The sequence below is a fragment of the Pezoporus flaviventris genome, unplaced genomic scaffold (genome assembly GCF_033815535.1).
Source record: "Pezoporus flaviventris isolate CSIRO_AGI_PZ_B2104156 unplaced genomic scaffold, CSIRO_AGI_Pfla_v1 ptg000097l, whole genome shotgun sequence".
NCBI lineage: Eukaryota > Metazoa > Chordata > Aves > Psittaciformes > Psittacidae > Pezoporus > Pezoporus flaviventris.
The window spans coordinates 5,160,198-5,172,387 of record NW_026892645.1 but is presented as its reverse complement, the minus strand read 5'-3'; the positions used below and the strand labels follow the sequence as shown (position 1 = coordinate 5,172,387).

General features: G+C 54.1%; 1 protein-coding gene across 1 annotated transcript; it reads left to right on the top strand.

The window, feature by feature from the left end:
• Positions 1-270: 270 nt before the first annotated feature.
• AIF1L (allograft inflammatory factor 1 like) lies at positions 271-11,863 on the top strand. The gene is made up of 5 exons (XM_061476512.1): positions 271-412; positions 4,954-5,020; positions 7,960-8,001; positions 9,074-9,236; positions 10,858-11,863. The coding sequence occupies exons 1-5, from the start codon at positions 335-337 to the stop codon at positions 10,943-10,945; spliced, it is 438 nt and encodes a 145-aa protein (XP_061332496.1). The 5' UTR covers positions 271-334; the 3' UTR covers positions 10,946-11,863.
• Positions 11,864-12,190: the final 327 nt, after the last annotated feature.

The window sequence follows — 12,190 nt, the reverse complement described above, 5'->3', positions numbered from 1 at the left end:
GTTTCTGCGCCGGAGCTCACTCAGCACCGATCCGCAGCCGCTTGTGCTTTATTACAGCCCCGAGCTGCTCTCAAACAGCATCTTAGAAACGTGGTCCCTGTGCCGGCAGCCTCCAGCGACCGAGCCCCGATGGGAGGGACGCGGCGAAGCCGCCGCGTCCCTCCCATCGGGGCTCGGTCGCTGGAGGCTGCCGGCCGCGGTACCGCTTCCCGGCCGCGTAGTTCTCCATTCAAACCCTCCCCACGGAGCAGGGAAGGGGTTAACGACCGGGGAGAGGGGCCGGTCCTGCCCGCCTCTATTTAAGGCGGCGGCCGTCGAGGGGCGGCTCCGAGAGATGGCGGCTCCGCGCCGACCGAGCGGCGGGGGGCTGCGGCGGGCGCCGCAGGACGGGCGGCTGGAGGAGATCAATAAGGTGGGGTTAGAAGGGGATAGACCCGATCCCTGCGGGAGGGAGCGGGGATGCGGTGATCCCGGTGGGGACGGGAGGGAGGAAGGGGCAGGTGGAAGTGGGTCCCACGGAGGGAATTTGGGCTGGATAAGGGCAGTGGTGGCTCTTTGGCAAGGGGGGGGAGTGTTCCCTCTTCGGCTTCTCCACCCGTGGTGTTAGGATGCCACAAAAGCCCCTTTGGGAACATGCTACAGCAAGAATAGGAGCTGTTGCCCTCCCGGTGGGCTTCGACCTCCCCTTTGCGCTCTGATTTCTTCTCCCAGACCAAGAGGTTCTGCTGTTCAAAAGAGCAGACTTAAGCCTCTCTGGTTTTCAGCTGCAGTGGGTGAATGGGGAGCCCGGGGTGGTTGGATGTCCCACAGACCTCGCAGGGGGAAAGGCAGCTCCTGGATTAGTGCAAAGTACACTGGGCTGCATGCCCTTCATGCTGGGGTTAAGCGAGGTCCTCTCCTCAAGCTTTCAGCTTGCCCCATCCCTTGGCATAGCCAGCGAGGGCAGGTCTGTTAACATCCCCCCCTGGCCAAGAGCAGTTCTGAGGGTGAAAAGTAGGTTTTCACCTTGAAACAATGAGCAATGGCATTTCCAGGGTCATTTTCAGGTGGAAATCACGGACGTAGCTGATGCAGCCAGTGTTACAGGTGGAAAAATCAGACCACTGCACAAGATGAGAGCCTGGAAGAGGCAGTGGGCTTGCCTTGCTCTTGTGTTGAGTGGGCTGTGAAAAGTGCCAGTGTGTTCCTCCAGGCAGGGGTGAGACAGCGGAGGTGAAGTTTATGTAGGTCACTGGAGGGGGAATTGCGTCAATAGAAACCAGGAGGTGCTGGGGAATAGGAGTGGGGAAAAGTGTAGAATGAGAGCACTTGGCTGAAAAGGAGCCTTTGAACCCTGCTGTGGGAAGGCAGGCATGAAACCCTGCGCCAAGGAGGTGCATAGGTGGGTCTGATGCAACCCCCATGGCCAAGGTGGGGTTGACCCTTGGGTTGGGGAGGAAGGGGGCATGCTGTACCTACTGCTGCTCCAGAGCCGCCCTCCAGCATCGCTTGGATGCAGGGTAAGTACATGATCCTTCAGCTGGCAGGAGCACAAGGACTGAGCTTGGGAAGCCCCAGGATACTGCTGCTGTGCCACTGCTGTGCCCCAGGGTTGGGGGCTCTCCGTTCCACACAGGGAACAGGCTCCTCTCTTTTCCCATCACTTCTGGCAGGCTTTCTCTCTGGGTGAGGTTTGGATGACAAAAATGAAACAAGCTACATAACTTCCCACTGACGGAGCTTGCTTGTGTCCTTGCTGCCCTGTGTGTTGGCTCGGTGCTAGGAGCAGGGATTTGAGCAGCTAGAAATCAAGCTGCAGATAGCAGCTGCCTATAGACCCTGAGAAGCTGTTTGTGCTGTAGTGGCTATAGGCAGCAACCCTGATGCTGATGTGCTCTGCCAGCTCTGTTGTGGGGAGTTTGCTGTGAGAGGGATGCAAAGCAGCTCGCGCCTCCCTTGGACACAGAGCTGGCACTTAAACCTGGGCTGTTATGTGGCTGGAACCAGGAAAGGGGTTTCCCAATCCCTCAAGAGCCCCAGGGCTGCAAACCAGTTAAGTGCTGCTAATAACACCTATCAGGCCAAATTCCTATCAGGCTTAATCTCATTGTCTCATCCTAACACTTGACTCCCTCCCAGCCCTGTTTTCCTGGCTGGTTTCTACCCCAGAGTTCTCGTTGGGAAAAGGCCCTTTGGCACGCAGCATCCACAGTGCACATGTGTTGCTGAAGGACAGCTGAGTCCTAGTATTGAATTCTCTTTTCCAGCCCAAAACACTCCTCTGGGATTCCCTCTTGGCCATTCCCCTCTTCCTGGGGAACAGCAATCACATCGGTTGGCCTTTGTGCATCAAGGTGGCAAGTTTAATCCAGCACAGATTAGTTCCAACCTAGTTTTACCTTCTAATACGCTGGGCTGCGGGGAAAGAGTTCATCCTGATGGGGAGCAGGTACCTGCTTCTCCCACCCCAGCAGGCACGAGCATCCCTCAGCCCCTTCCCAGCCCCAGCAGGCAGGGAGGCTGGCATCAAGCACAAAGAGCCCAGCGAGTGCTTGGCCTGATGCTTTTTGGGGGATGCTCCTTTTTGGGGAGCAACGAAGGATCTGGCTTGGCTCAGGCTGTCTTGCAGGTAGCTGGGACTTGTGTGGCTGAATTTATTGGCTTAGAGAAGTCTCTGTGCCCCAGGAAAGGCTGTTGAGGGCAGGAGCACAGGAAAGGCAGAGGCTTATTAAGCAGTTCTTATTAATAGAACATGCCCCTTAAAATGGGAGCTTTCGCAAAGGGCTCTAGGAGGAACTTCGGCCACTTAGGGCTGAGTCTGAGTCACCGGCCCTGGGGACTGAATTCCTGTGTGCTATTGTGAGCCTTTGCCTTATCGCAGTCACAGCCAGGCTTGCATACAATGTGGAGGGAGGACTGCCTTTGAAATACGCTCCCCTGTTGCTTCCTTTGCCCTAGAGCAGAGCTGTGACACAGGTGGGCTGTCCGGTTCCTTCCAGTTGAAGTGCAAGGGGACTGGGTCCTGGGTGCGTGCTTGTGTCACCCATCCTGCTCTGGTACCATGCTGGCAGGGGCTGTTGGTCCCTCTACCCATTGTGTATGGATGTAACATTCCCTTCAGTCTTTGCTGTGCTGCTCCTTGCTCCCATGGAAATGCAGGGTTTTGCTCTCGCATCCCATCCTGTTGGAAGGGGGAAGCTGTTTGCTGCTCCTGCAGGGCAGGAATGAAGCTGTGACCTGGTGCCCAGGGGATGCTCTACCCCTGTTTAGAGTCTCAGTGATGTTTTCAAGTTCCTAATACAGAGCCTATTCAGTGGCAATAGCAGTGGGTAACACTACTCTGCTCTCTGGTGACTTCTTTTGCTGGCTGAGCCCAGGTCTCGAAGCTGAATCGGGCCTTTTGTGTTGGGCTGGCAAATGATACCCCTGGGTAGAAAATAACAGATAAATGAAATTGAGTTGACACAGGAGAGGGAACTGGGAGCTTTGCTTTCCACCACAGTTCTCTATTTGAGCTGGTGTCCATGGTGAAAAGGGAAGTCTGTGCCACGCTGGTTTAGTGGGCATGGTTGGGAGGAGGGGATGGCAGTCACTTCTGTCCTAGGGGACTTCCTATAAAATCTTAGCTCAGCTGCAGGTAAAAGACTTGCCAAAGCGGTGGTAAACTGGCTGTAAAGGCATCTGGATTCCCTGGGTAGATCCAGGCTGTCCCAGCAAGGAAGGAGGGAGCAAGTGTGGGCTGGAGGGGTCTAGAGATGTGCTATAGAGTTGGGGTATCAGGCAGTGATCAAGTGTGAGAGACTTGGGGCAGGCTGTGGCAGCATGAACCAGGCATCAGCTTGGGTGTGCAGTGCTGCTGGAGCTGGCTCAGCACATTGCATGCGGGAATAGCTCCTCCTGGAAGAAAGGGGAATGTGCTTTGCAGGGCATGTGGTTACTGATGCCTGTGTGGATTTCATGCAGTCCTGATGCCCTGGAGCCTGCACGTGGGGCTGCTTTGGGGTAGTGGTTTCATTAATCACAAGTGGTGCTGCTCCACTGCCAGTGCCAGAGATTCTAGATTCCTGGTGACCCATTCCTGCCTTCCTTGTGAGAATGGAGAGCAGTGGTGGGGAGCACATGCCCAGAGGAGGGAACAGCCTCAGCCCTCTCTCCACTCTAACCCCTGGAGAGGTTTTATCTTGGACAGGCCACGCTCAAGCTGTGCAGATGTCAATGATTTCTGCACTGAAGAATGTGGTGCTGCTGCTGAGCACACATCAGTCGTTGAGCTGTGCTGGAGCTGGGCGGTGTGGGAGGGGAGAGGCAGGAGCAAGACCCTGCTGCTTTGCATAGCGGTGTTGATGGCAGGGCATGGTGGTGGAGCTGGCTGGGCAAGCTGTGGTCTGTTCTTTTGGGGACCTGAAGGGTTCTGAGGTGGGTCTGGGGATGAGCAACCAGAAGTGACCCTCTACAGCCTGAGCAGGGCAGTGGGGGAAATGGGGAGAGAGTCTGCGAGTGAGAGCCTGTTCCTTGCCCCAAGATGCAGGTCCTCTCTTGGGTGCGTGCTGTTCTGCAAACACTGCCAGTTCTATTTGCTGGCCCTCAGAGTTTACCCAACAACTCTGACATCAGAGTGCTTTTTGCAAGGACTAGGAGTCCTTGCTGGGAACAGGGGCCTGACCCCTGTGCTGTGCATGCTTAAGCAGGGAAGTGGGGAGCTGAAACCTTGGGTGAGCAAAAAAAGGGGTTCCTGCCTTTATTCCAAAGGCACATGGGGTTCAGTGCAGTTGGTGGGGAATCTGAGACCCCAGAGGCATTCCCCTTGCACTGGAATGTTAATGACAAGGTGTGGAGGGATTCAAGCCATTTGCAAGCTTCCTGGCGCAGTTGCCCAGATGTGGCTCTCTGGGAACTGCATAGGTCTGATGGGTGATGCTGCATTTGTACGTTTTCCTCTGCATCTTTAACCTTGGGGATATTATTCTGTTTCAGGAATTTCTCTGTGACCCAAAGTTCAGCGATGAAGAAGATCTGGAGGAGAAGTTGGCAGTGTTCAAAGGTGAGAACTGGAGGCTTTCCTTGTCCTTTCAGCCCGTTTGCTCTGAACAGATTACTTTCCTCTGTGCTTGGAGGTTCTCTGCCAAATCCAAGTGACTGAGCTGGCATGGATGCCTCCCCCTTGCTTGTGGGATGCAGTGAAACTCCCTGGAGAGGTGTTTTTTTTTCCCACAGGAGCCTCTGTGCTTCCCTGACTTGCAGGGCAGGGACATGTCACCCTGCAGACATCGTGCCTGGCGGCTGCTGCTACTGCAGAACCTGCTGCGTGGGCAAAACCCCAGGGAGCAGCAAAGGAGGATGGTTTCTGTCTGGTTACCTACACAAGCTAGCTGGTATAATGGATGATGCAGTCCATCTTCTCTCAGTGAGTAGGAGGACTTCTTCCCACAGAGGAAAGGTCTCAGCTGCTTCCTGAAGGAGTTGAAGCCTTCCTCTCCCCAGGAAGAGAGTCCCCAGACTCTTCAGTCTGATTTAGACCTTCCCAAGCCCCCCAGGTACACAAGGAAACGGCAGTGAAATGTGTCTTAATCCTGGCCAAAGCCTACCTACAGGGGGTCAGCACATCTGGGGCTTAGGTTCTGGCCATTTGCTGGGATAGAGAAACAGCTTGAAAACTTGGGGTCCTCTGGAACTGGTCCCCAAGGTGGTTGCAGGGCAGGAATTGGCAGGGCTGTTCTGGGTGCATCCACTTTCTTTCCAAGCAGTGGCTGAAGGCAGTTGAGAAAACATGCCTTCTGCGTCACACTGCCCTTAAGGCTTGTCCTCAACCTGGCTCTAACCAAACAGAACCTGACCTTGCTTCCATTGCAGGCATTGTTTGTTATTTCCATTTGAATTTTGGCTTTGCAATCCAGCAAGGAAGAAGCTGGCTGGGGTTTTGTGATCCCTTACTCTGCTGGGCACAGAGGAGCCTCCTGTGCTCCCTGTTCTTTCTCTGTTGCCTTTTGTATGGCTTTGGCTTTTGGCTGCAGCCCTGCATTATTTTTCCCATCACAACTGGGGCTCTTCAAACATTGCAACCGTAGGTCAGAGGCGCAGAATCCCCTGTAATGAGAGCCTTTGGCATCTCCCCCCGCTGCCTCGTGAGCTTGCCTCCGTGGCCTGTCCTGCTCTCCAATGCCTCCTCCGGCTCTGCCAACAATCGGCTCATTGTGTGATGATGGGGGGGGGAATGTTTCTTCTCCTCTGTCCTCCCCAGCCGGGCCTGGGGAGCCCCCGTACACTGCTTCTGTAAATGCATTCGTGAGGGGAGGGACCATGCGTGGTTTTATCTCACTAAATCCCTGCATCTGGGGTGGGAGGGAAAGATGTGAGCCGAGGCTCAGAGCACAACGATGTGAAGCTGCCTCTGTTCTCTCTGCTTTTGGCCGAGCGTCAGCTGAGAAGGAAAGAAAATGTGTGCTGAGCACAGACATGGCAGAGCAGGGTTTGTGCCCCCGGCACACGCTGGGGTGCCTGACCCCTACCCAGGGAGGTGGCAGTGCATGTACACAGGGTCACGATGGTGCGGCAGGGTGTGGGGAGAGCCAGTTGCACAGCAAGCATTGCTTTGGCCCCGAAGCATGTGTGTGACAGCCCCGATTTCACCTAGGATTGGTTGCTCCGTTATTGAAGGGAGACCTTTATCCCTGCCTGAAGCATAGACAGCTTAGTTTTGTATGTGGTATTCCTGTAGGGTCTGTCCTGGTCAGCTTGTGACAGCAGTAATCCCTCAGTTAAGATCCAGATGAAGACATGCCAAGCCGTTCCTCTGCTTCCTGCCTGTAGCTGCCCATCACTCCAGTTAACCCAGCACTTTCCCTTCAGAAACACAGGTCACAGGAAGGCTCTGATGTGTGAAATACCCACTCTTGCCTTTAGCTCCTTAAATCACCCTGCCACTTCTCTGTTCACGCTCATCCACTTGCTGGTGCCCCTGGAGCAGAGGCAGAAAGTCCTTTTCCCTTGGGGGAAAGGAGCAGCTGGGGAGGTCTTGCTTAATTTGAGCCCTCTGAGGCTGTTGTGGGGAGTGCTAACTGCAGGGCAGCGATCTCTACAGCTCAGCGTGGATGGGTGGTGGCAGCAGGCAGCTTGCTCCTCTCATTTAGCAGAAGCGAGATGATGGGGGGCCCCCTGCGGTGCTGGGAGCTATAAGACAGACAAATCCTTGCCTGAAGAGCTTAAAGTCTAAATGGGGAGCAGCTAGCATGGAGAGGGGAGGTAGGAAGAGCAGGTGTGCCATTCCAAAGGTCAGAAACAGCACAGGATGGATTTGAGTTGAATAACCAGGATTTTGGCGCTCTTTTGTCCTGCAAAGCTAAACCAGACCTTCCTGAGCCGGCTCTGCCTTTCTCTGAGGATGCTGGAGTTGCCTGTTCGGCAGTGTTTGACACGAGGCTGGAAGGGCAAACAACCTGCTCCAGCCTAACTGCTCCTAGGTGTGCTCTTGGCTTTGCCCTCTTGATGTGGTCCTTGAGCATCCCTCCTGCAAGGTGCTGCTCTGGGAGCACAGCACACAGCGTTGGGAGAACTGCAGAGTCTGACCCTTGCTATTGCAGGCAGCTGTGTCATTTAATCTCCCTCCTAATCCGATCAAGATTCATTTTGAGAGTGTTCAGAGTGTTGTTTTCCTTGCTACTCTTTCTGGGAGTCTGTTCCAGAGCTTTGTTTTTCTTGCTGGCAACCGTCTAATGCTGTTCGTGGCTAGCTGATACCTTGTTCTCATGCCAGTGTTTTCCTTCGGTGCAAATGAAGAGCAGCCACAATTAAAGAGCACTTAACTCTAGAGCTCTGGAATTGAGATGTGTGATAAAACCACGTCTGGAGATGGTCTCACTCTCTGAAACTGTACCAGTCTTATCCCCAAACCTTTTATTTCACTGCTGTAAGCAGGCAGTGCCCCAAAGCCCTGCACACCCCCTACTCTAGCATCATGCTAACTTGCTTCTGTGTCTCTTCCAGAGAAGTACATGGAGTTTGACCTGAACAACCAAGGCGAGATTGGTGAGTGATGCAGGGATGCTGGGCTGCAAGTGCAACTGCTCACCGAGCTGGTGTCTGCTGTTACATCAACTGCTTCCTTCTGTGCTTGTGTTGCTGAGGAGGAAAACCAGTGTTCTTTTCCCTGTGTCCAGCCTTGCTTGGATCTTCATTGCCATTCAGGGGCTTCCTTGGCTGTTCAGCCCCTGCCTATCGGTCTCCCTTCACCTGCTTCGAGATCTAAGCTCTTCTCAGCCCTCACCCCAGGTTTCTGCTTAGCTCTTCCGCTCTCTGATCTAAATGCCCTTTAGAAGTTTTTAACATCTCCCTTTTTTCTCCACTGAGGTCATCCTCTCAACCCGCAGCATTTCCAGGGAAGCTGCAGGGCTTGGATGCTTTGCCTGGCTTGAGGCAGAAGTGTGTAAGACCAAGAAGCTCTTTGCTTTGCTGGGAGGGGAGCGGAGGGAAGCAGGGACTTGGGTGTGAGTCTGGCTCCTCTGAGCAGCCTTGGTTTGGGCCCCAAAAGCACCGGTTATGTAAAGATCTGGCCTGGAGCTGACACTGCAGTGCAGTCGCTCGCATGCTGTGCCCTTCCAGGAGGCTGCTGCCTTGTTCCCCTCCTCCATCAGTCCTCAAGCTGAAGGAGAGCCCTGACTCAGGGCTGAGCTGCTGTTTCCTGGAGGGAAGGGGCCACAGCTCTCAGTGCAATGGAAGGAAATGGCCTGTGGTGATGGGCACCTGCTCCCCACAGCCTGTTTGTCTCTGGCGTTAACCCCAGCGTTGCTTCCCTCCTCCCCATCATTGTGATTCTTGGCACCATGCTCTGAGCTGGAGAGCAGTGTCCTCGCGAGTCTACGGAGCACTTGGAGAGCTGTTCCTCCTCTCTGTGGTGTTTTCATCTTAAGCTGCATAAATAGGAAGTCGATGCTCTGTACTGGGCAGTAAACTGTACTGGGAGGTTTCTCTTGGCTTTCGGCAGCAGCTTAATGCTGTCAGCCTTGGAGTCTGCAAGGGAGGTGGGAATTCATTCCTACGTCCATAGGGTTGGTCTGTGCTTGGTGTAGTCACCTCAACACCAATCGCTTTGCTCTTGCAGACTTGATGTCTGTCAAAAGAATGATGGAGAAGCTGGGGGCTCCAAAGACCCACCTCGAACTGAAGAAGATGATCTCGGAGGTGACCGGAGGGGTCAGCGAGACCATCTCCTACCAGGACTTTGTCAACGTGATGCTTGGGAAACGCTCTGCTGTGCTCAAACTGTGAGTGTCCCTGGGAGCAGTGGGGAAGCAGACGTTGTTCTGCCTGGTGGAGGTGGAGCTGTGCTCGCTTGGTGTTCCTGGAGGGCAGACAAGAATCCTTGTGAAGGGGGAGTTTGCAGAGAGACATGAGGGTGTGCAAGCTCACGGCGAGGCTGAGCAGTGGCGAGTACTTGCAGCAGAGCTGCCTGCTGTGTGTTAGCACAGGCTTCCTCCCACAGGCTCCATGCAGAGCCATTCTCCTCTCCTGAGGGCGTGCAGGCACTCAGCACTGCAGGGCTCCTTCCCGTCCCTGCCCTGTGGCTCCCGCTGGCTTTGGGGACACAGGTTTCCCTGTGAACGGTGGCAGGACTTGAGTGGTGAGTGATGGTCCTGCCAACAGCGGCAGCGCTGGCTCCGGTTTCCCACAGGATGCTCCCTCCCTGCCTGATTGTGGAGACATGGGCAATAGATGGAGATGCGACACAAGCTTGAAACAGCCAGCTTGCGCTGGGAGAGGTTTTCTGCAGTATAGGCTGCCAGCATTAGCCTCCCATGGCCCCCTCTGCCCTCTCGACAGGGCTCTGAAAGTCCTGGTGTCACAAACGGCTTCCAAACACTTGCTTGGCTCCATCTCCACCCCATTGAAGCCCGGCTTTTCCTTTCACAGCCACAGAGGCCGGCCCTGCTTTTGTATCTGTAGCCACCATGAATAGGAGCTGCTCCTCTCCTTCCTCCTCACCCCTTTCTGAAGGCAGCTTTAGAAGCACAGCCAGCTTTCAGGGCAGGTTGGGAGGAAGGACCTTGTGCCCACCTCTTATGTGGTCCTTCTAAGCCAGTGCATGCTTGTTGGCCATGGGTCTCTCTTCTCCCCACCGAGTACACTGTGCCTGTATGTTGGGATGCTCCTCTTCCAAGCACACGCAGACTTCTGGCACCCCTCCTCTTCCTTCCTTTCCCCACCAGAGCAGGCTGAGCTTGTCTCGTATCTCCCATCTTTCCTCCCAGCTTCAGCAGCTTTCACAGATGGGTCCCTTCTCTTGCTGAACAGACGCCCCATTGTCTGTTTGGCTCTTTAAAGCAGGAGCAGAAATGTAAAACTCGTGGCAGGAGCAGTGCAGCCCTTTGATCCAGCGTGGCAGCTGGCATTCCCAGCGTAGCTGCAGTCCTCGGGGAGGAAGACAGTGCGAGTGCTTGCAAAATGCTTGGGATTCTTCTAGCCAGTGCCTTGCTCTTTGTCTCTGCCCTCCTCCCTGCCTGTTGCTCGCTTGCTGTTGGCTTTTGAATGTTCTGCTGTGTACAAGGTGGGCCAGGGATAGAGTTTGCTTTTACGCATCAGGAGTGCTTGGCGTGCAGTGTGCATCGAGTGTGGCCGTCTAAAACGCGCAGATCCTCTGGGCTTTGAGAGGAAAACCAGCAGAGGTTTTAGGAACCCACTCCTGGGAGCTGCTGGGAAAGCAAAGCTCCCACCAGCCCGGCGGCACTGCCCTCTGTTGGCTTTCCCTCCTCTGCTAATTGCCGATCCCTCCTTTGCATAGGAGGCAGATGCTATTTTTCAGCAGAGAACATAATCCCACCCCCAGTAATGGGTAAAGATACAGCCACGTTTTGGTTTTATATTCATATTATCTGTTCTGCTTTGCAGGGTGATGATGTTTGAAGGAAAAGCCAACGAAGGCAACCCAAAACCTTCTGGTCCGCCTCCGGAGAGAGACATAGCCAGCCTGCCTTGAAGAGGACAGGCTGGATAACAGGCACTGTTTGCTTTGCTGGTCTGTAACAGAGGTTACCTGTGCTTTGTTACTCTTTACTACGGACAGTCCTAGTTTTTGACTAACCTGCCTTAGAGGAACAGCAAGGGAAGCTGGAGACCCCCAGTTTGTGTCTTTCTGCTGCATCCCTTAGCAACGTGATTTGTTAGACAGAAGCTGTAGCATCAAGTATAACGTGAGACCAAAAAAAACCATAATCCTGTGACCTTCCTCTTTCCTCTGCCCTTCCTGCATTTCTCAGATGAGGAGCTAACTTTCCTCCCAGTGTAGGGATTCAGAGGTGTGCTTGTCCTGCCCTTGGCCTTGCAGCCAGACATTGAGCATCTCTCTGACAGCAGTTTCATGGGTGCAAAGAACTAAGTGCCTTCTCGTCTCTGCCCTACACTTCCTGACTTTGGACTCGTTTTTCCCCTCCTGACCTCACCAAAACACAAGTCGGGCTCACACCTCTGTGGCTTATCTGATGCTAGGTGAATGCTGGAAGGTGCATGGACACAGAGGTGTGCCTGCAGGGCCTTTCACCTTGGAGGTGGGCACAGTGACTGCAGGGACAGCTTCTGCCCACTCCTTGGGTTCATCCTGCAGTCAGATCTTAGTGGGTCCACTTGCCACTGCAAGCGAGGAGGGTAAAAGCTACCGGAGGGTCCCCCTTCCTGATAAATCTCTGCTTGGATCCAGTCAGGAGCATAACCTCCCAGCAGGTTATCTGTCCTATCCATCGAGTGCAGAAACAAGCCTGCTGTTCTGCCTTTGCAGCCCCTCAGGGAGGCCAAGGGGACATTAAACCTTCAGGCGAAAGGAAGTTGGGTGACTGAGCTGTGAGGTCTGTCCTCATGCACATGCTCTGCCCCCCTGTGTGTCTTTCAGTATGGTCCCCTGCACTATGAGACAAGCCCTCAAGCCTGCAGAATCAGAATGGGTGTAAGTGTGGGCTATGAGCTGGCATCCAGATATAGCTGGGCCTGTGCTCCCCACACCGTGGCTACTGCAGGGATTCTTGCTCTATACTTGCTTTCTGGAATCCAGATGTTTCCTCTTTGCCCGTTCCCTCCTCTTTTCTTACATTTTCTTGGCAGCTTTTAACTTTTTTTTTTAAAAATCATGGTTTAATAAATAATTTTTGAAAGGAAACGCTGATGATTGACTCCGCTGGGCGATGGCTCCTGCCAAAGGCTGCACTTGGAAATAAAACCCAACATTCTTGCT